At 42.3% G+C, this 22,753-nt stretch overlaps 1 protein-coding gene across 1 annotated transcript in view; it reads right to left on the bottom strand.

The window, feature by feature from the left end:
* Positions 1-2,211: 2,211 nt before the first annotated feature.
* Positions 2,212-22,753, bottom strand: part of ZNF423 (zinc finger protein 423) — a gene marked incomplete at its 3' end in the record, with an annotated part of 77,320 nt that continues 56,778 nt past the window's right edge. The window contains exons 3-4 of the mRNA XM_010014781.1: positions 3,605-3,736; positions 2,212-2,327 (exon numbers count right to left, since the gene is read on the bottom strand). Coding sequence (XP_010013083.1) covers positions 2,212-2,327; positions 3,605-3,736 — 248 coding nt within the window. The remainder of the gene's footprint in view (positions 2,328-3,604; positions 3,737-22,753) is intronic.

Genomic DNA, 22,753 nt, shown 5'->3' on the forward strand with positions numbered 1-22,753 from the left:
TTCTGTAAGCATCTCAGTCTGAAATGCTTCTTGAAATAGTTAAATGTTGGGATTTTTTTTTTTTGTTGTTGTTGTTTTTTTTCCAGTGGTTTCATTTAAAATACAAAGAAGTAAAACAAAGCTCAAGTTCAGATGCTGACACTAGTTATTTTACACCAGTGGGAAAGCGAGATCAGAACAGAAAAGTCAAATTCATCAAGCAGAATCCCTTGTTGGATGGTGATTTGCCCACATAAGAACAATTGCACAGTTAAGAGACTGAAAGGTTTATGCAGATCTAACCCTAACTAGCAGCTGAACAACTGGTTCATTAAAATAATACTAAATCTTAATTACTAAACAAAAGTATAACCAACAGTTGAGGAGTTTCGACCAGTCAGCTTACACATCAGAGACTGATGAGAGAATTTTGCTAAGGCAAACTGGCTCAAAAGTCCTGAGCATTTCTAACTGCTTTACACTCATATTTTGTGTCCTTCTTGGCTCAGGTATTTGGATTAGTAAAATCACTGGCATCAAGTAAACATGCATTTCTGAGTCATGGCTAAATTAAAGACTAAAACTGTGCAGCTAAGAATTGAATTTTCATTCAGCCAATACCATTCAAAACTACTCGTGTAATTATTATGAGCACAAAAATTTTAAGTGCACACAAATCCTGCATAAAAACTGGAAAATTACAATCATAATTTATCTGATTAAAGCTGCTATTTCCAGCAATTTTGCAATGCACAACACTTCAGAATTGAAACACTATGTAATTAAAACTGTTAACTGCAAAAACCGGGCACTGTAAAGACTATAATTTAACATGGTTCTCTTTATTTGATCATCTGATTTTAAAGGTTAATGCAGTGACCTAGGAAGCCAGTGTGCCCATTTTAATTGTGCTGGCTTTTTGACCAAACACCATTTCAAAGGAAAAATTACAGGAAAAATCAGAGATGGCTTTGCAAGCCACTGCTGCGTTCATAAAACGTTCATAGTGAGAGAACACAAACCCAAAATCTGCTGACTTTATTAAAATATTAACTAGGTATAGTTAAAACTTTTGTACACTTATGCAAATCAGTTGCTAGAACAAGGGAAAAAAGAGATTCCCCTGGGAGACGAAAAAATTATAAAACCAACAAAGTAAAAAGATCAGCCATCCTTCCACAGCATGACAGCATGACACAAGAGGCAGCAGCTTGGGAATTCAACAAGATAAATAAAAACCCTCTAAAGTTTAAGTAAATCATGGTTTATAAAGCTAATAGATTTCAATGAGACACACGGTACCATTTCAGAAAGAGACTGCATTTGCTAGGGGATCGTAGCAGTATTTTGGTAGCTGTGCTGCACAGGTAAGATACGCCTAAGAAGAATGGCCAGGTGGGCACCTCTCCATGAGCTCTCTTTAGACGGGCAAGCTCCAGCAGTCTGTTCCCCATGAGGTACCAGGCACAAACATCATAGAGGTTTCAGCATCTACCTGGCTTTAGCACCAAAGGTATCTGTGTAATTTAAACCCCAGCCTCACAGCATGGCTCCATGGTGGTCCCTGAGGCCAGGTGGTCCCTGAGGCCAGGGCCCCAGTAGCGCTGCAGCAGCATGCCCAGGTCAAGAGCCAATCCCTCCAAAAGGTTTGCTGCACCTGGGCATGGGTTTGTGGAGGCTCAAACTGCTGTGGCCTCCAGTGCTACCAGGGAAACTGGTATGTAATGCCTGGTTTGCAGAACCTACAGCTAATTAATGTGGTTGTGCCTTGGTGCAGCCTCTAATTAATTATCGTCTTGAGTTGTGCCCATGTTTTGCTCTCATACTTCAGCAGGGAAAATTCTTTTACTTCTGACTTAACAGTGAGGAAGGAGAGGGGGTAGCTACCATTTGCTTAGTCTTTGTATGTTAATAAGTCTCTAAATTATTAATAGAGGAAAAGAAATTATTTACAAGGTGTTTGACGTAGACATGTCAAGATGTAGCAACACTACTGTCAAGAGAAATACTCATAAAGAATCATGATATCTGTCTTATTTATTCATTCCAGCCATGCTCAGAGACCCCTTTCTCCTGATAGCACCCAGGGAGGCATGAGGAGACTGAGAGACTGTTTAAGGGCAGAACAGACCATACCAAGGGTATACACCTTTCTAAATGCTGCACAAAGGTGACGGCTGCACAGAGAAATCAACGGCTTTAGCTTTGCTTTAACTCCTGTTGTAAACATACCTGAAGCTCTGTTTGAAAGAAGAACTTCTGCGGGCACTGGGAACAGTCATAAATTTTATCTTCCTGCCCGTGGACTGCAAAGATGTGCTGCTGCAGTTTGTTTGCCTGTACAAAAACTGAAACAACATAGTACGATTAGTTAAGATTGCTTCATATAAGGCATCTCATCTTGAACTTCAATTTTACAGTTGCAAAGACTCTGAGAAGTCCAAGGATATCTGCCGGGGAAGTGCCAATACACTCTGTTCAGCAGAATTTCCTTACAAGTAGTCAATTTAGAGTCTCCAGACTGGCAGTCAGGTTACTTCTAACAGACTCTATATGCTGCATGGATTTTTGATATTTCACATAAAGCTAACGCTGTCCACGGGTAACTGGAAGAACTCAGTCATGAGACCAAAGAGAGGACGTCACCGGTCCTGCAGGGAGCCCTGGGCCCGCGGCAGGTGCATCGGATGCATTTTTAATGCAGGACAACTGGGCCAGAAGAAGCCTTGATGGCTGGGGTCTGGAAGACACGTGGCCCAGAACAGCGTTGCTGGCAGGCATGTGAATCTGAAAGGGCAGGCTTGTCACAGTTTTTAGACCTTTTTAAATGGGATGTCCATTCAGTAGATATAAAAAAAGAAGATTCTGATTTAACATCACAAATATCACAGCACATACATTATGATTTTGAATCTACTTATTATTCTGACATTATCAAGTGAAATTTTAAGTGAAACAACATGCTTTAGCTGGTTAAAAATTATCTAATTTAAATTTTGTCTCATTTTATATGAATGATCATCAGCATCTGAAAATAGCTTCTTTGCTGGAATTAAACACATGCCCTGGAAGAGTTGTTTTAGAGCACATTTCAGGAAAGGATGAATTAACTCCAAGCTCACAGAAAAAGCAGATTCTTAAATTGTGTGTCACCATGAGAAAACTGGGCTGAGAAAGCAGCTGGCAGAACTACACGGTTGTACAATTTGGTCTAATCAAACCTTTACTCAAGTGAGCCTCACTATCATGAGTGGACCATGAGCTACCTAGCCTCTACAGGGTCCTTGCTAAGGGGAATATGAGCTTGGAAGAGAAGGTCCATACCATGCAAGTCTTGCACTTGGAAACACATTGCACCTTCAAGTCACAAGGTATAATTTAAAACGGTTTGAACTGTGGGGGTCGATGCAGAACCTGCCATGTGTGGCAGCGCTGCTCAGTGTCAGACACCGCAGTGCTGCTCTTCAGAGCAAGCCCCAGTTTCAGACAGAAAACACTTTTAACATTTCTAAGCACAGTATTTCTTTTTCCCAAGGAAAGGAATACAGTATTTTACAAATCCCCTGAGCGTCATTTCTGGATCTAGCCATGCACACTGAGGCTTGTCTTGGCCTCCCTGTCTTACCTGTGAAGCAAACAGGGCATTTGAATGTGCCTCCCATCCCCTCAAAGCTGTGCTCAATCAGGTGACACAGGAGCTTTGCCGGAGAGTCAAACATCTGGTTACACAGCTTGCACTCATGATTGATGCCTTCCTCTGCAAGGTTCAAATGATACAACTTGTTAGTGACACAGCAGATTAGCGTCGGGGGTGCAGCAGCAGCAGTTGGCGAGACCCATGCCGGCGCACACGACTTCACGGACCCACGGATGTTGCCGTGGCCCTGGCCTCGCCAGAGAAGCAGGCTGAGCTGCTCGTGTGGGGCATGCAGATGTATGGCCCCGGCACATGTCGGGGCACTGATTTTCAGCAGCAATGGAAGCGGTGCGGCGATCAACCTGCCGGGAGCCCCTGCGCCTGCTCCCAGGCTCCTGACCACACTGCACCACTCCACCTCGCATCCTACCACAAAGGGAGAGCATCCCTGCTCTGGGGATAGATTATTAAATAGCCAAACAGCACTTAAAATGGGTTTGACAGTGTGGATTCCACCAGCAACACTGAAAATGGGCTGAAATGCAGACTACACTGCAAACATACAGGAGAGGAAGAAAGTATCGGAGAATAGCAGGAATCCAGAGCAGAGTGTCAGCCTTAATTCTCTATCTCTTGGCTTTTACAAGGTGAAGAGAGATCACAGAAGGTAATTAAATATCATTTGAAAGTGTAATTTCCACACCATATATCTTAAGCATTGAATACACAGGGACTGTTTCAAATGCCACTATGTTCTAGCTAACTCATAGGGAAATAATAATTATTACTATTGTTTAAGCCTACCACTTCTGTAAGATGCTGTTTTTCTGTTTACTGAAGTTTGTGGTTCTGGGTGCAGCTGAGTCTTTTTTTTAGAGATAATGAAGCCACATTAAAGCAATTTTCACACATAAAATTAAACAATCTTTTGGTTTTCTTGAAGGGAGAGAGTTGTAGAAATTTAGACGACACAATGTACAGTTTATATAAATCACAAAACACATAAAATTTAAAAAGTTTGTGGATGGTTTCTATAAATACTTCCTGAAAATGTGCCTTTCCTTCACTGCGTCAGCACATGAACTTCTCACGAAAACATATTTAAAAAACTAAAGCAATTGTCTTTTGATGTACACTCAGCTTTATTTTTATATCTTCATATCACCAAATTCAATTTTTAGTTCAAAGATAGATGAGAAATGACTACATTATACCACGAACTAATCTCTTGCCAAATGCATTTGGATCGTGTGAATAATGCAAGTCTTCAGAAGGCATGGTCTTTATTTACAATTGCTTTAAATTAGCTTTTTATTTCTTTAAAGGGGCTAAACAGAGGGATATAATTGTTTTGTACAAGGCCTTTGGTACTCTCAGGATCCCAAAGCCCTTTTACAAGGCAGGGAGTCAGATGCCAGGTCAAGCATTATGGCGGGACTCTATGTGTGGGATGCGGGGCCTGTGCCTGTGCCTGTGCCTGGGCATGAGGTGGCTCTTGCACAGTTGCACCTTGTCACACTTGCAGGCAGAGGTAACTCCCAGAGCACACAGGGCTTGAAGGGCCCACCAAAACAGCGTGAAAAATTACAGTTTAAATTAAAAGATCCCCAGACAGTGTCTTGTGCAGCAGCACATGCTGGTGCTGATACTGGTGCTAGTGACACCTCGAGGCTGGGTGCTCTTGTGAAACCTGTGTAGCAATGGGTGCTCTGTGGTGGCATGCAGGGTGACAGCAGGGTCCTGATAGTGACTGCTGGCACCGGAGCTGCGGTGGGAATGGGTAGACGTAAACAGGTGGGTTGGGAAGGAGGTAAAAAGAGAAAAGGAAAGGGAGGAAAGAGTCAGGAACAGAAAGATGAAAAGTCTGGTGGCTCCACAGCAGCAACTCCTCAAATTCCCTGGGCAGCCATAACCAGGGACTAGAATATTTCTAGGATGCAACAATATTTGCAATTCTCTGCTGGGGCAGACATTACAGATGGGCACATTGCCCTTTCTAGCGGATAGGTTTCAAAATCCAATCCTGTCCCCTTGTTGCAGTGTAAGGCTGGCTTCTCCCATCGGATCCTGGCCTGGTAAGTTTTGGCTTTGTGTGATCTTTGCAATCTGCTCCGGAGGGGAGGAAAGATGGGGAAGGGATATGTGCCTTGTGCTGAGCATCCTGAGCATGCCCAGCCACACAGCTGTGTACAGTGACCAAATGCTGCAATAAACCTCAAAAGTACAAAGCAGGTACTGGGGGAATGGAACAAATTCCTTCTACAAGTAAATCAGAGAAATCATGTTTGACATTAATTTTCTATCCTCGGCATACTGGGTATTTGGAAAACAGTGATTCATGTACAGCCTGTGGTCTTGTGTGAGCACATGTTCATAAATACAGAGAGACACATACTACTGATCAGATTTAGGCTCTCTTTTTGCAGCCTAAATACCTATAATTTCAGTAAAATTAAAAAACAAAACCCAACAAACAAACAAAAAAACCACAACACCAACAAAGCTCAGCATTTCAACTGAACCAATTGAAGTACATTCTTACAAGCTTAGTATGTTTAATTAGGTAACAGAGACTGTGTATTTTCTTGGCTGATCCCTGCAGTACTTTAAATAGTTAAACCCATAACAAACAAACTAAAACTCGAATGAAAAATAATAAAACATAATGGGTTCCTGCAGATCTGGAAATTTATCCCACTCGAGGCAAGACCTTTTGATTTGCAAATCCACTTCTGAATTATAAGGCCTTCTCCTCACCGATGGGGGTTTTTATTCCACTCCCACAGGAGTCCATTATGTATTTCTTGTGTCTATAAAACCATCCAAGAAGAAAAAAGGGGGAAAAAAGTACCATGGTTAGCATGACAAACGTTTCTCTTTTCATGCATGTGTATTCAAAATATGAAAATGCCCAAAGATATAGATAGAATTGCTGCTATAATCACTCTCTCCTCCATGGCATTTTACAGCATATTATTTTACACAGAAACACAGCGCATGTATAGGGATACTCAGTCACCTTTGGAGAATAACTTCCTTGAATTATGTAAGATCATATAGGTACATGCAAGGTGGTTTTTTGACAGTATGGCGTGACACCAAGACTCCAGTCAGACGTGTGGCACTGGGCTTTAGCAACACAAAACATATAATCATTTCGCTCATTTTTATACCCCCTGCCCCCTTTTTTTTAAACATGACAAGCATCTATGAGAGACCTTCACAACTCAAGTGAATTATGCAGCCCCTCTCATTTGTAAAATAAAATGCAGATTTTTACAGCTTGCTGTGCCAGATCTTCTCCTATTTCTCCATAAATGTATCTGTGTGAGGATCAGTTGATTACAGGACAAAACAAGCAATGCACAGCAAATGAGAATCTTGGGTTTCTTGCCTTTTTTTTTCCTCCCAAGCTCTAAATAATAAGCATTAATTTTACACTTAATTTCTAAAAAAAAAAAAAAAAAAGGCTTGTTTAAAACAAGCAGGCCTGCTGGATTCTGTCAGGCTGAAACTATGTCAGGCCAAAAGAGGAACAGAGCGCTTTGTGTAAAAGTATCATGGGGAGATGATAGTATCCTGTAATGTTTTCAGTACCTACTTTTGTCTCCAAAAGCATTTGATCCCTGGCAGACACATACTTATTTCCATACTGGTCTTGAGGGAAGCCAGTAGGAATGAGAGCTGATTATCTGAATCCTGAAGGTGAAACCTGGGTGGTGCCCACTGATGTCAAAGGCAGGCATTTGTATAAATTTGGAGGTACATAATTTACTGCCTGTTAGCGAGGATTAGCAGGTTGTGCAGACCCAGCTGAATGGCAGAGGCAAAGCACAGTGCTCATTGTTCCCAAGTTCAGGTGCTTTTGCAGGATAGTTTTAAATATGTTGATAGGGTGCTTAGTAGCACTTAAGACTGTCATTCTGACCATTTTAGACTAGGAATGTGCTTCTCCATAAAGCTATTTCTGCTGCAGCAATGTGCATTTAATACATATTACAATGAGTCTCTAGGCCTCTAAGAGAACCGACACTAGCAGCCTCCTGGCGAGGATGCAGTATAATTAATAATGCTGTATTAAACCTATGTACTGTACCAGCTGCATTTCTAATTATAACTATATTAATGGCAATATAAAGGTACGCATTAATACTGTAGTGTACTGACACGTTACCACACCAACAACAAACAGGAGATTTGAACAATAAAAATCAAGACGGCATTGTCTTTACTGTTAGTTAAAACTTCTCTCTTCAACTTGATTTAATAAACAAAATTTTCCCTTATAGAGTAAGTAAGTGCAATAGTCCTAATTTGAGAGATCGTGTAAGACAATCTGATGCTCACTCCTGACAACAACACGTACATCCTGTACTATAGCTTCCCAGACCAGTAAATTTCTGCTTCACTGCAGCAAATTAAGGCAATAAAGGGGAGTATCTTTCCTCTACTTAGATATACATATCCAGGAGTTAACTGCACTTGTAATGAACTTTGAAATTCTGCAATTCAGTGTAACAAAGCATTAATATAGCATGTTACAGAGAACTTTCTCCTGTCCATTAGATCACAAATTTTGTGAAATTAAATAGGCTGTGTGCTCTAATTATAATAGAAATAAATAGAAATTGGAATGAACGCAGGAATATAAAATGAAAACTGCATGGAACTATTCTGTTTATGTAATTCATTTCCCAGTAAGTAAGTATGGAAAGGGAAAAATTTATAACATAAGAGAAGCAGGATCTTCTCCAGTAATTTTTTCCATGTGGCTGTGAAGGCATCAGGGGCTTGGAGCAGGGTAGGATGACAGTGATGGACACTCCCCTCCAAAACAAAGCCTGCAGAGAACCACTTCAACCCCTCGCCTGGCTGGCACCACTTCACTACTGGTTTTCATTAAAAGCAATCCAACGATGGAGGTAAAAGCAAGGTCTGGGAACGTGATGCATCTGCTCCAAGGGGATGGCAAATTTGCAGATGCTCACATTGGACGAAGATGACGTCTGCTGTACAGATGACATTTCTTCACTGCCATTGCTGCCTAAGCCCCTGACCTGCTATAGAAACCATTTGGACCACATCACTCCATTACAGCTTTGCAATTAATCCCGTAGGACACAGCCAAGACCCCCACCCCCCCGGTGGGGCGGCTGATGTGTGAGGGGACCCCGCACTCCGCCGCAGCGTGGACTAGCAGCACAGAGCCGCTCTGCGGCACGGCGCCCCAGTGATTAGGCAGCCCGGCGGTGAAAGGCAGCGGATTGATGGTGTGGCAGCAGCAATGTCACCTGGGGAGCTGGGTGCCGTCCTCCCAGGGATGCTGGAGGTCAGTTACTATGGCAACACCGAATGAGCTCAACCTTGTAACTGACCCTTATCTTTTTTTGATCTGTGGTCCACTTGGGACTTTGGCTGGAAATCAACTGGAAAATAATCTGGTCACATATCAGAAGGAAAACTATTTATACTTATTTATCCAGGTAGAGCTCATATCACCCTTTGACGACCCCACCAGACTAAAGATACCCGTCATGGTCCCACAGTGTTTCACGCGGCTGTGCAGGAACGCCCAGCTCCACGCTGCAAGAAACCATGCCAACCCCCACCTGCCACCACAACACACACACACAGACTGCCACGGATATCTGTGCTCATGGCTCTACTGATGTATTGCCAAACCCTTGCCTTGCTCACAGCCCCTGAGTTGCCCATGTGGATAAACATACACCTACACCCATTCTTGGATGGTTTAATATTTTATGTTGGTATCTGCTACTCATATTCTTATGTGCTTTATCTCTCTGCTGAAATACGATTCAGCTTTGAAATATATTTATATGATCTAGAATGGCACAACACTGATGCCTTTTATGAGCCGAAGATTGTTTAATAAAATCGTGCATCCCTGCTTCATCCTTATGACAATTTTACTAGTATAAGTTTTCAAGGGATATGAGAGCTGTCCACTGTGGTTAGAAACATCACTTTAATGAAAAATGATAACACAGGGACTTGGATTTTTCTAGAAACTATGCAAGGAAAAACAACAAGAATACAGAGAGTTCCCAATGTGTGTTTGCTTGTATTTTTGTATGGCTTCCTTACATTTGTTTTTGGATGAAAATCATTAAAACCAGTTCTGTCCTTCATATTTTTCCAAGGGATAGGCAGCCTGGACAAAAGTCTGACAGGACAAAGAGGCTTTCACTATTCTCCAGCTTAGGAAGGTCTCAAGGGGAATGGGATTTGGGAAATCAGGGAAGACATTAAGAGGCAGAAGCCACAGGACCTCCTGGCAAATACAGGTACTAGAGGAAGTGCCTATGGATTCCCGGTAACAAACTCCAAGGCTTCTTGTGATGTACTACTAACACGCATCTGTGGCCTCGGAAAGGTATTCTCCTTTAGGCTACATTAGCCTAACCACACAATGGGCTTTAAACTCTTTTCATCATCTCAGGGGGCCTCAAGCTCAAAATATGCAGAATTAGATGCCAAATTATTTATAGGGTGGCTTGAAAGTTCACTGCCTCCAGTACATGTCAGTAGACTGCAATATTAAAATGACCATCAAAAAGAAGCATGGTCCCAGAGAGATTGCAGGGAGTCTCCTACGAACTGTGACAGCAGTTCTTGTGCTGCTCTAGGGCCCTTGACTCCCTCCTGGCCGCAGGCTTCATGCTCCCCCCTTCCTGGGTAAGGCTGAACCTCAGACACACAAGACGGGCCTTCATCAGTTCAATTTTTGGTTTACAAGAAAAATAAAATCTGGAAAGTTCAAAGGAGTTCATGGAGTTGTGCATCATCTGTCTGCTGCCTGCAGAGCCCCAGAGGGACCGTGCCTGCAGAGCTTTATTTTAGATTTAGATATTAATCTGGAAAACTGCATAAAGATAATTTATGGAAATGCACTACACTTTAGCACAGTAACTTCACACTTTATCAGCCTTTCTCTGAAGATCCCTTTTCTTAATAGCCTGTATTAAAACTTCTTCTGGACTGAAGTCTGGTAGGTCTGGCTGCTCCTTCACAATAGTTCATTAAGAAATAATTCCAGTGGCTTCCATGGAAATGCAAAACCCATTTAGGAAAAGAAACACATGCTGCCTTTTTGAGTGTGCAAGTCCATACACACACACGCACAGAAGATGAGTCTGGATAAAGCTAATGAACTCCTAAGAACAGCTAGAGGTTAATAAAAACACTGTATTCCCACACATACTCGACCCTAGTCATGTATTTCAAAGTTTTGATATATTCATAGTCATATTATTTCACGTTTAATGTTGATAACTGGTGGAATTGAAGTAACAGCCCTGAATGCAGGCCCATGGCCATGCAGCCTGTTCCCTGCATTAGCCTCCCTCATGCCATTGTGTCGCTTAACCTGAATATTCCTCATTGCTCCTGGTCTTTTCTCACTCTCATCTCTTCCCTGGAAGCAGCTTTCTGCATTGCTACACAGCAGCAACACGTCCATCCTCTGATCCTATTGACAATATCACATTGAAGAGCTCAATACAGACAAACAGCAGTAACTAGTATCTGCTTGGCATCTATTCTTCTTGTGAAATTAAAAATTAAAATTAAACCATCATTATACTCTTATTAAACATCCCACTGGAATATGCCAAGTGCTTTTAAAACATGTAAAGCTTTAAACTGAGTTTAAAAGGGTATAAAGCCATTTTCACTTGTTTTACAGGCCTGGCACATTCCCCAGCCTCAGCACCAGGACCATCAGAGCCATAAGGTGCCCCACCACCACCACATCCCACCCAGACCTCCTGCAGACTCAGCATGCATCAACCGTGGACACACAGAGACCCCAGAGCTGCCAGGACTTGAGCAAGAGCTTCCAAAGGCAAAGCCTTCCCTCCTAGCAGCAGCCCCATCCAGACACCTGTGCATGGGGGGCATCTGCATCTGCATCTACTGCTTAAAAGCCAAATACTAGGTGCATTTTAGCCTGCCCAAAGGCAGGTTCCTGGGATGGAGATCCAAGTCAGGGCAATATCCAGCCCTGGCTGCAGTCCCCTGCATTAGCCAGGACATTCAGGGTAGCACACAGTATCTTTTAAACACTCAAACTCCCACTGATGTGTATCACTGATCTTCACATTACGGTTTCCCAAGTACACATTGACATGATAGACTATAAATCTATCACGCAAATAATCATCAGATTAATGGCCTTTAATAGTATATAATTAACATGACAGCCAGGCTACAAGCCAGTTGTTGTCAGCTACACTCGGTGATGCACAGAGTAGGAGAAAGCTGTAAACCACTTCCATAACAGCATGAGGGAAGAAGAATAACTGGTGAAAGGAGAGATAAAACCAGAGTGCATAAAAAATTAAAACTCTTCTAAATATACCATTTAACTGAGAGACACTGAAGGTTCTTCAGGTGTCAAAGTACGATAAATGTGAAACTTTTTGGGGGGGGGTGGGGGAGGGGAGTAGGGTTTATTTGCATCAGCAAGGAAAAATTCAGTTATTGCTGCACTGGTGCAATGCCTCTTGAGTACAGCTGAACTGGTGTGAAAGGCCTTATTCTTATATTGTTAATTCTGTATAAACATGGAAATACATATCCAGAAATGTAATCTTTACAATAGTATCAGCTATGGTCATATTAAAGCTTATATTAATATAGGTATCTGGGAAATGATGCAGTGGGCATAAAGTTGTTAGGGCAAGTGAAAACCGATTATTTCTGTTGCAGATCCCCAAATGGCTTGGAGAAGGGCCACCTGCTGCAGTGCTGCAACACTGGGGCAGTTTGCACCCACTTACTGAAATCAAACAAATGCATTTCTTTCAAACATGAATTCACCTTTGTTTCTTATTAAGAAACAGAACTGTTAGGGAAAAACCTCTGGTTGAAAAGCAATCTCTTACAGCAGTGTTATCAGCGTATGGACCAAAATTCCGAAATTCTTCTTTAAAACACATGCAGACAAGCAAAACACTGGAAACATCTCTCAGCTTTTTCTTGGAAAAAAAATAAATAATGACAGTTACCAGCCATCTTGACATGATCATTTAGCACAGCTGCACTGGGGCTTACTAGTTCGTACAAGGGCTGAACACACATCACATGCAACCCTGCCCTGGAGAGGTTCCTGTCCCTGAGCCCTACCCCAAGGCACCTCCCTTGCTCCCTCTTCCCATGGGCTAAGGCGGGAGCTCAGGGACACAAACCAGTTATTGGAACTGATGAAATGAGATGCCATTGCCAATAGAGGCAACCTTGGGTGACTAAACAAGGTCTGTCTGGCTAAGATAGGTGATTCTGCATGGCATGAATATCTCTCAAAGCTCGTTAAGTGAAAATATGCCCAAAAGAATGAAAAACCCCTAGCAGACATATTTCAAGTCAGGAATCCTAAGGTGCAGTAAGGCATGATATTCCTAAAGGCAATCAAAAAGAGCAATCTACATGAAAACAAAAAAATATCTTAAGTGTCTCTGCATTATGCAGACATGTATTCTTGTACTGTGGGAATATGAACAAGTGAATGTACAAAGCTCCTCCCATTGATGTTGATGGAATTTGCTCAAGTAGCACTCAACAGTCCAGGTGGAAATCATATCCTGTAGCAACTTCATCTCGAATAAGAAGTAAAGCTGTAACTCAGCGACCTTTTGGAAGAAATCTTGCTGCCAACAATGACTGCATAGCACAGACTGTGAAGCTAATCTTGGTAGCACTTAACTAACATACAAATATTGATTACAATGCATAAAACCTAATATCACCTTTACATTTGTTCTTTGTTCTGCACATGAGCCAGCCAGCTTCACATACAGGGATATGGTTTAGTGGTGGACTGGGCAGTGGTGGGTTAGCATTGGACTCAATGAACTTGAAGTTCTTTTCCAATCTAAAAAATTCAGTGCTTCCATTGACAGGCATCAAGGATACAGTAGCCCTGAGCAAAGGGCCAGCGCACACATCCAGTGCAGGCTGCAGGCATCACTGGGTTGGCAATATGGGGAGAAGCCTTGTTCTGGGATTCTAACCCCAAAGTACTTTGGCTTTTGCCTTTGTAAACAAATCTATTTCTATTTCATTACATGAGTAGCTCAGCCAGGCATATGGATTTTGGCAGATACGCTGTCAGTGTACAAGATAATAAAAATAAATGTTTTTATTTATTTAAAAAACAGCTTGGTTTTATTTATTTTTTTTAAACACATTTTCTTCATTTTATATGCCATTAGCTTTTTAATCCATTAAGGAAGGCCATGTACAAATACTTATACTGTTGACAGACTCCAAAGAACATATGTGGGCTATGACAGAAAACTTAGTGTAAGATATAAGGAAAGTCTGTATTTTTGCTCCAATAAAGGGTTCTGGAAACGACAATCCTACATTAGTGCTGAAGAAGACCTCTTCCAGCCATGGGAAAGTGTGAGCATGCTACCATACACAAACACAACACCACCTAGGAAGATCTGATGGCTTGTGAACAGTGGGGCTCCAACACAGCTAGTTTTGCTTGAACTTGCTCAGATCTCAGCCCCACCACATTGCAGAGGTTTCCTGGGCTCTATGACTCGTCTCATTCCCTGAGGTTCCATTTTTTTAATACAAACCCAAGCCCCTGCCCACCAAGAAGCACCAACAAGTTCCCAGTCACAGAGGGTAGAGGCAGGTCCAAGCAGGACGGTGCCTTCATGGGGTGGGCACAGTAATGGACTGGAGCCCTGCAGAAGTGGCCAGGATGGCTTGGAAAGGTCCAGAGGTACAGAGGGATTGCTGTAGAGGAGGGCCTTATTGCAACCATTGAACTTGGAGTAGATCTAGGAGTATCTACCTAATAAGCACAGATGAGAAGGAGCATATTTCAGAGCCCCGCAAAAGTTACTGAGGAAGAGTAAAAAATGAGAGTGAAAATCAGACTGCTTTTCAGCTGCTCTCTCAAATAAAATAAGATTCTAAATCAAACTGTCACAGAGTCCCTGTCTGAACCAAAAAGGAGGAAACAATAAAGGTCTGTCAGAGACCTGTTACCCACCATTTTGTTCTTCATTTTTCTTGTGAGCTCTTATTTTAAGCTCAGATTCAACGATCAGCATTAAGAAGTCAGCATTTGCTCCTGTCACCCCAGAGGGTTAGGGAAGATACAATCGTATATATGCAAAATAGGTACAAACTCTGATAACAATACTTTGCCTGTAGGCAAAAATTGACTTTTTAAATGGCAGCCACTGTAATAATGTTAGTCTAGGAACCACCCTTGCAGGATTTTCCTCTGCTTAGTAAAAACAAATTACACGGTGACAGGAAAGGCAAGGAATTTAGGCACTGGCAATGACAATATGGTGAATGTTTTAGTAGGAAGGGAGGGAAAAACAAAATCATAAAACAAATGGTTAGTCTGATTAAACTATAAATACACCTGCTGGACTGGCATGGAGGGGGTGAAACAGCACTTCTCTAGCCAGAGAGACAGCAAGGAGCAAACCCAATATCTGTTCCCCAAAGCTCTCCAGTCCCAACCAGCAGCACCCTGAGAGCCCTGGCCTTGGGATGCCTTCCGTACACAGCACATCCTTTGGGAAAACTGCCTATGGAGGACGGGTCTAAACCAGGGATCTAAGGAACGTGCAGCAGGTCCTGCCTATTCTTTGCATTTCTATTCCTTATGATTACCAACAGAAAAGTGCACAACAGAAAGTGCAAGAATGGGGCTCCCCTTCTCACCACACCGGAGGCCACAAAGTCCAGCTCCTCAGGGGAGTGCTTTGGGAGGCAGGGGTGCCCCCAGTGCCACCCATGTGCCTGAACCACCCTGGCAGGCTGCAGGGTGATTCACCAAGGCCACCCAGGCCCAGCACAAACGGCCGCTCCTCCCACCACGCAACAGCACCATTGGATCACAGGGCACATCCCAGGAAGCTGTGTGAGGCTGTGCAGCATGCACAACAGTTGAATCTTTGCAGCTAGATGAGCATCAATTATGCATTACATCAAAAACTGAAATGCAAGACCATGGTGCAGCCAATTCAAAGCAGCAGCATGAGCAAAACAAATGCCAAAGAAATGAAAAATATGTCCAAAATGGTGACAGAGCACTTGGGTACTTTTCATGTGACACTGTCAATAGTTTCCCATCAAAGATCTCAAATACTTGGGAAGAGAGTACGGAAATATTTAAAGATACAATATTTGTATTTTGAATGTTAATTTGACACAAAGGAGTGTGCATGAGGGAATGTTTATAATCAGCACTCCAATAAACTCACAAATGACTCTAGTATTTTATAAGCTTGTTAGAAACAAATCACTCCCTTAGCTTATATTTACTTACTGATGAATAATAAAAGGCCTCAATACACAAAGAGTAAATTCAAAAATGTTTTCCTCTTGTTTTATCTTCTATGACAATACTGAAACCCTCTCATTCAGGCTGTGATTCCCAAACATGCCTTCCTGGTTTTATGGCTAAATATTGATTTCTCCATAAAAGCAGAGGCAGTTTTGAACCTTGGTTGCTTGCCCCCAGACCTCCTGTGAAATAGTTGCCCTGGTCTGGAACTGAATCGCAGTAGCTGGAGTTGCGTCTTGCCCTCATGCCGCCTGGAGGGATGGTGAGAAGAGCATATCCAACTGTGTGAACTTACACAGCAGTGAAGCTGCAGCCCGAGTGCTCAGTCTTCAGGGAAAACCTGGAGCAATGCACAAGTCAGCAGAGCAAAAGCATGCAAAAGAGATTCTGCAATACATTTCCAAACTGCAATGGTCCCAAACAGCTGTGTGAACTGCAAAACACATCAACTGCTTCAGTTGGTCTGCAAAGGTGCAGGAAAGGTGTCAATACAATGCAGGTCCCTGTTACCACCCAAACACCCTGCACATTGTCAGCGCAACAGCCCAATAACTAACCACAGCTGAAAACCCCTTTTAGCCTGTTTAAAAACCCCATGATGCTCTAATGCAATACAAGTCATGCTTCAGCAGGCAATGTAACACCTACACCTTCCAAATGCTATTAGTTATACCCCAGCTCAAAGCAATAATGCTCTAGTCATGAGCACAGGAGACCAGTGCTAGCCATCGACTCCTGGCAGTGGCTGTGCTGTGGTACCTGTGTGTGCCATAATAGCTGGATTTCAGAAGTAATTGCTTCAGGATGCTGGATTCGTACACAGTAAGTAACACAAATGGAGGGAAACAAAAGTTGGCAGAACAATGCCTTATTCTTCTAATGTAACTAAGTGCTATGTGCAGTAACGGGAGTGGTGAGGATACACAGCTTTATGCTCTTATTTACCAGATAGAAAGAATACAGGATATTCTAATACAGGATTTTACTTAACGTACAGTTAAGCATTACATGAACATTTGATTGTGGTCTCTAAAGATGATCTATTTACAGTAGCTGAAAAATCTCATATCTCATTCAAGCATAAGTGCTTGTGGTAGATACACAAACGCAGAGCAACTTTGCAGAAGTAAATGTGAAGTAGGCTTTTATAGCTGGCCCTGTTGCTTCACACACAGGTATCAAATACAACTTCACCATCCTTTAAAGACAAATCAAATGCTGCCATGGCTGAACTGGTTGGACACACATCAGCTTTGTAACTGCGTTAAGATGCTGGAGTGAGCAAACACAGCCAGGCCTACCCACAGCCCCAGCATCCGTGACTGCTGCCAAAGGGTGAGGCTGAGAACTCAGGGGTGACGGTGCAAGCTTGCAGCTGCTCACCCAGCTCCTGTTGTGAGAGACCACAGCAGCTTCTTGTAAGGTTTTGAGGTGGTTTCTGTAACCTGCTCAGTGCCGGGGCTGGCCTAGTGGTCTCCTCAGGATGCCATGAACCACTACAGTATTTCAGAATACATCGACAAAGGTTGCCTGAATTCACACAGCCCTGTCAGTATTAAACATGATTCAGGCATGTATTGAGCTGAGCCAATTAATCATTACAAACATACATATCTTACAGCTTAGGATTCACATTTCCAGCATACTTTATAAGATGCTTTTATTTCTAGAAATTTTAATGGCAGCCATGAGAATATTATTATTACTTTTTAACTAGAGCACAAGCCATAAAGCATTGTCCAGGAATTTACTAAGAAGTGCAAAGTTGACAAGCAAAATGCTTTCAAAATCTGCTAATCCTGGAAAAGAAAACTCGGGGCTCCAAAGCCACAGCCACATGGAACTCCTGCAGCACCTTCTGTGGTCCTCCAAGGGGACTGAGACCACCAGTCATGGAGCTCAACTCCCTCACCTCCAATGCTGGAGCAATGGGAAGGCCCATGGATGGAGCACCCCAGAGATACCATGAAGTATCCATGGGGAAGGATTCCTTACTCACTGTTTCGTCATCAGCACTTGAGACTTCAGAGAGAACAGTAGACTAACCTTAACCACTTAACAAACTTTGTGTCTAAAAGGGTAGCAGGCAAAAAAATGTGATTTCTCAGAGAGAAAGAAAGTTATTGTGGGCATGTGAAATGCAAACAACCCAGGAAAAAAACAAGTGAAGGAAAACCCATACAGGACATTACCAGGGTTTCACAAATAAAATGCAGCCAAGATGCCATGGTGTGTGTCAGACACCTCAATGCTGTTCAGCCCAGTCATTGGGATTTTCTCTATGGCTATGGGTTGCAATTTTAACACTGTAATTCTGTCTTTGATACTTTTGAAACAGAAGCATGAATTTGAAAAGGAAAGAAGCCGCATCATGAAGAAAACAGAAAAATACACTTTCAGTTGGGGAAGGGTCATATCAGTCTAAATGACCATGTACAAAAAGTGCATTGCTCTTCATTTTTACAAGCGTGTCCCAAGTACAGTACCGTCCTGAATTCTCCTTTGAGTTACCTGTTTCTTTTTGAAAGCTTCTCTGGAGCAAATGGCTCCTTAACAGATTAATTGTGAAGCAGGTGTATTTCTGGCATTCTTTTCCTGTAAATACACTACATTTCTGAGACCAGTTTGGAAATTCAGTAAGAACAACAAGTAATAAGTACAGGTGAGCAGGTTATGACTGAGTATTAATGAAATACAAGTGCCTGCTTGTGTGTCACTACGTTTTGTGACAAGGTGAGATGCAGTTACTTGCTGTAAGTTATTTAAGAGAAATCACAAAATTAAAAATGTCTATTGTATCAAGATTTTATACCAAACACTTCTGCCAAAAGTATCTCTACCAGAAACTGCTGCCTCAAAGGATAATTTCGTTTCATGCATTCAATTATTTCCTGTGCTGCATCTGAGGTAGATGGAAGGGATTCTGTGCTCGGCAGCCATCAGGATCATATGGCAGCTGAAGCATCTCATCAGTTTTAACAATGAAATCACATGGATGATTAATACACAGGCAACTGAGCACCTGAAATACCATTCCTGTTGCAGAAACACAACTTGTGCACAAAAAGTATAACTTTTCTCTTGGCCTCCCCTCTCTTCCACCTGCCTTTGGCTAGAGCAGTACCATGGGCACTAGGATACTTGTTTTAGTCAATGTACACAAGGCAGAGAACACTTGCACTTTGTGCAACCTGCCACAGGCCAGAAGAGCTGAGGGTGGGATGGCAGCAGCTCCCCCAGGGAAGCAGCTCTGCTGCCTCTGGCTTGGAGCTGGCCCCTGCCTGTTGCCCTGGCCTGGGGCAAACTCATCCCCTCACCTGCCTGCATCATCCTCCTGCAGCAGCAGGGAAAGTGCACAAGCTGATACAGTTTGCATACACCCTGCCCGGCAGCGGGACTGTGCCCACCGTCCCTGGACAGCTGCCTTGAGCACTCGTTATTTCCAGGAATAACAGCAGAACAAACCACTCCTCAAAAACTCGCAAAAACTGCAACTTCATTTAAGCTGTTATTTGGCAGATGCTAAACCCCACCAGTATCATCCTATTCCTCCCACATGCAAGTGAAGTCAGAGGAAGAACAACTCATTGCTGTCTCCTGTCACAAGTTCATTTACTCTGCTGGTGTGTTTCCATTTAGCACATGCAGGGCTGCACTTGGGTGCTAGCTCATCCCTTGGCCGTGTGGCAGCACACCCCACCAGCGGGGAGCTTCAGCCAGCATGGGCATGTGCACCCGCATGTCTGACATCTGATTTGAGCCCAGGTGCTGCATCTCTTAATTATTACAGGGTCTTCACTCACATGCGCACAGTTTAAATAACCAGTGAGGATTTTAAGTGTTTTCCTCACACCATTTGGTTTCCTTTTGCTTTTCAAAGCAAAGGATGTATTAATCAATGAAGATTTTTACAAGAATTAATTATCACCATCATCAAGTCAAGCTCCCTGGTGCCTCACTGTCCAGCACCTGCCCTAGTCCCTGTTCAGTGAAGGATCTCCCATCTCTGCACCATCCTCGTGCTTTAGAGCCTTAAAGCACTATTAAAATCAATTCACTAGGTGTCAAAAGCTCTCCTTCTTGCACCAGTACAGCTGTAGTATTCATCAGATTTTTACCACCAGGATTAATGTTATAAAATGTCACTTGCTACAGTAAAATTTATCAACATTATTATATACCATAGAAACTGCCACCACAGACAAATGCACTACATTAAAATTTTGTCTAGAGCTCCCTAGAGGAAGCATTTGCTGCAATTTGTGTAACAGTTTATATATTTATGCTATTTAATGGTACAAAGCAATAATTATGACTTCATTCACTGATAAGCAACACCATTATATAAATCAGATGCGGATTTAGAACATGCCAGCTTTGTCAGTGGCCTACTACTTGTAAATTATGTTGCTGTTAAAAAAAAAAAAATCTAAGCAAATATGAGTTAGCAGCAGGAAGCTAATAATGTGCCTCCAGCTGTTCCAGTTAACCTGCAAATGTGGCCATCTGCACCTCAGGAGAAAAAGAAAAAGAGAGATAGAGGGAGGGAGGAAAAGGAGAGAGGAGAGAAGCTCCCGCCAATGCCAGCATAAAGCCTAGGCCCTGAGCAGTAGGAGTGACCTTGCTCCTTATGACCAGACAAGCACGTATTTAAAATCAGAAAAGTTACTAAAGAAAAAGGACCTTTTCTCCCCTAGACCCACAGAAAAAAAAAAATTAAAAAAAAAAAAGAAGGAAAAAAAAGAAGTCTGTTCTACTGCCTTTTTTTTATAGAACAGGCTGTCTTTCACCTCTGGGGTTATTATTTACTGCATTGCAGGTTTGTCCAATGAACAGGTTTTCCTTACAACTTCTGCCTTTCATTTTTACTTTTTAGCACCTCTTCACAGACCTATCTTGTATTATTAAAAAAAAAAAAAAAGGGTGGTCATTGTAATAGATTTATTCCTGCTTCAGACAATTGAAAATGGATCTGCAGGGCACAAAGGCTGAACTATCAAACAAGACCAAAATTCTCAGATAGAAAGTCACAGATCTCACAGTGCACAGCAGCTTCACTCCTACCTTTGGGTTCACGGGGATGAGGTGTCCTTAGGACGTGCGAGTAGTTTTCGCTCAAAGATTATTTTATAAGAGACTTCTGTGGAATCTGGGTCACAAGGAACTGTCACAAAATATTCCCTTTGACATTCATCCACACACTGAAGAGACAGTGGCTGAAAGTGCACGTCCTGAACATCATTACACTTTGGTAATTTGACAGCAGTTTAATACTTCCAATCCTCGAAGATCCTTGCTACCAAGAGCTCCCAACACCCCCCTAGGTGAGGATGGGGAGGGCCTCAAAGGATTTTTAAATATTTTCTTTTTAAAGGTCTAACTCTGTAAAACAAGGAAGTTAATTCTTGTGAAGGGTACCAGGTCAGGGAGGTCAGCACACCTCGCCGGAGCCGCGCCTGCACTGTTACGCAGTGCCTTTGTACTGCCAATCCGCCCCCATTGCCCCAAAAAGATTTGTTCTGACACAGGTTAACGAAGCAGCAGTTGGCCTTGTGATGCTTAAATAGACTCAGGATTGTCATCACTCACACTACAAAAATCTCACCTGCTTCTTCCAAAATTAAGTAAGCCAGTTCTTTTGTTTCCTCGTTATAGGTGCACATCTGCTTGAACCATTTCAAGTGTTGTAGTTTTAATAAAACTCCTAAAATACTGAAAGTGCCCAGTATTGAGCCTTGTAGGCCCTGATCTTGTGGGTAGACAGCATAAGCTCCTCAGAGTGCATCCTGATCGCAAAACAGGAGATCTACATCTGAGCAGTGCTATACAGATCCGACAGCTATTATTAGATTTTCAGCAAGGAAACGTGATTTATCTTTGTTCCAATTTTTGTAACTGTAATTCATTCCAATGCTAACCCCATTTACAGATATGTATAACTCACTTTAAAGATTAACTTAGGCATACATAATTTCAAAGGAATAAACCCAATTTTTTTTCTTGGAAATACTGAATTTACTGTAAACTGATGAGTGGTGATAGTGCCAGGTCATGTGTGATTCTAAAGCCTCCTTTAATCATTTTCTCTATTTAAAAGTTTTGTGACCCAATGCTGTTTGATGTTGACTAGTTCTTGGTATTTTCAAGTGATGGTACACAAGCAAGCAGTAACTGCACATCTTTTCCAGACATTTACACCTCACTTTGGGGATATTGGTGGATATGATAAAAATCGTGATTTGCAGCAGGTTAAAGAACCAACAGTTGTGTGCTGAGTCAGTAGGTTACCATTATTTACCCTTTGAATTGTGTTAACCAATGTAAAGTGCCAGCAGTGTGATCAGGAAAAGGCATTCACCATCTCTCCAGAGGAAAAAAAGCTTTCCAGGTTAACCTGTAACTTCATCTGGCCTTTTAAAAAACAATTTCATGTAGAAATTGCCACATCTTTGAAAGTAGCTGGGATAACGCTGTGCTTTCCTATACCAGAATGGGAATGCCACAAATGCTGTTGAATACACACATTTAGTGGGACATTTTGTGCACTGCAGCACAGCTCTGGTGTTTGATGGAGTCCCACTGAATTACACCAACATAGAAGCATTTATGTCAAAACAATTCATGTTCACGTACCCCTTGGTCAGCATCAAGATTGGTGACTAGTATGTCATGCTGTACAAACTTTGCACACCCATGATGTGTGCGGAGTTCCTCAGGTGCTTTAGCTCACCAAGTTTTGAATGCACCTCTCCGACAGGAATCCATGCATCTACTTTCTTTCCCTCTCT

The sequence above is a fragment of the Nestor notabilis genome, unplaced genomic scaffold, assembly GCF_000696875.1.
Source record: "Nestor notabilis isolate BGI_N333 unplaced genomic scaffold, ASM69687v1 scaffold14685, whole genome shotgun sequence".
In the NCBI taxonomy this organism is placed as follows: domain Eukaryota; kingdom Metazoa; phylum Chordata; class Aves; order Psittaciformes; family Psittacidae; genus Nestor; species Nestor notabilis.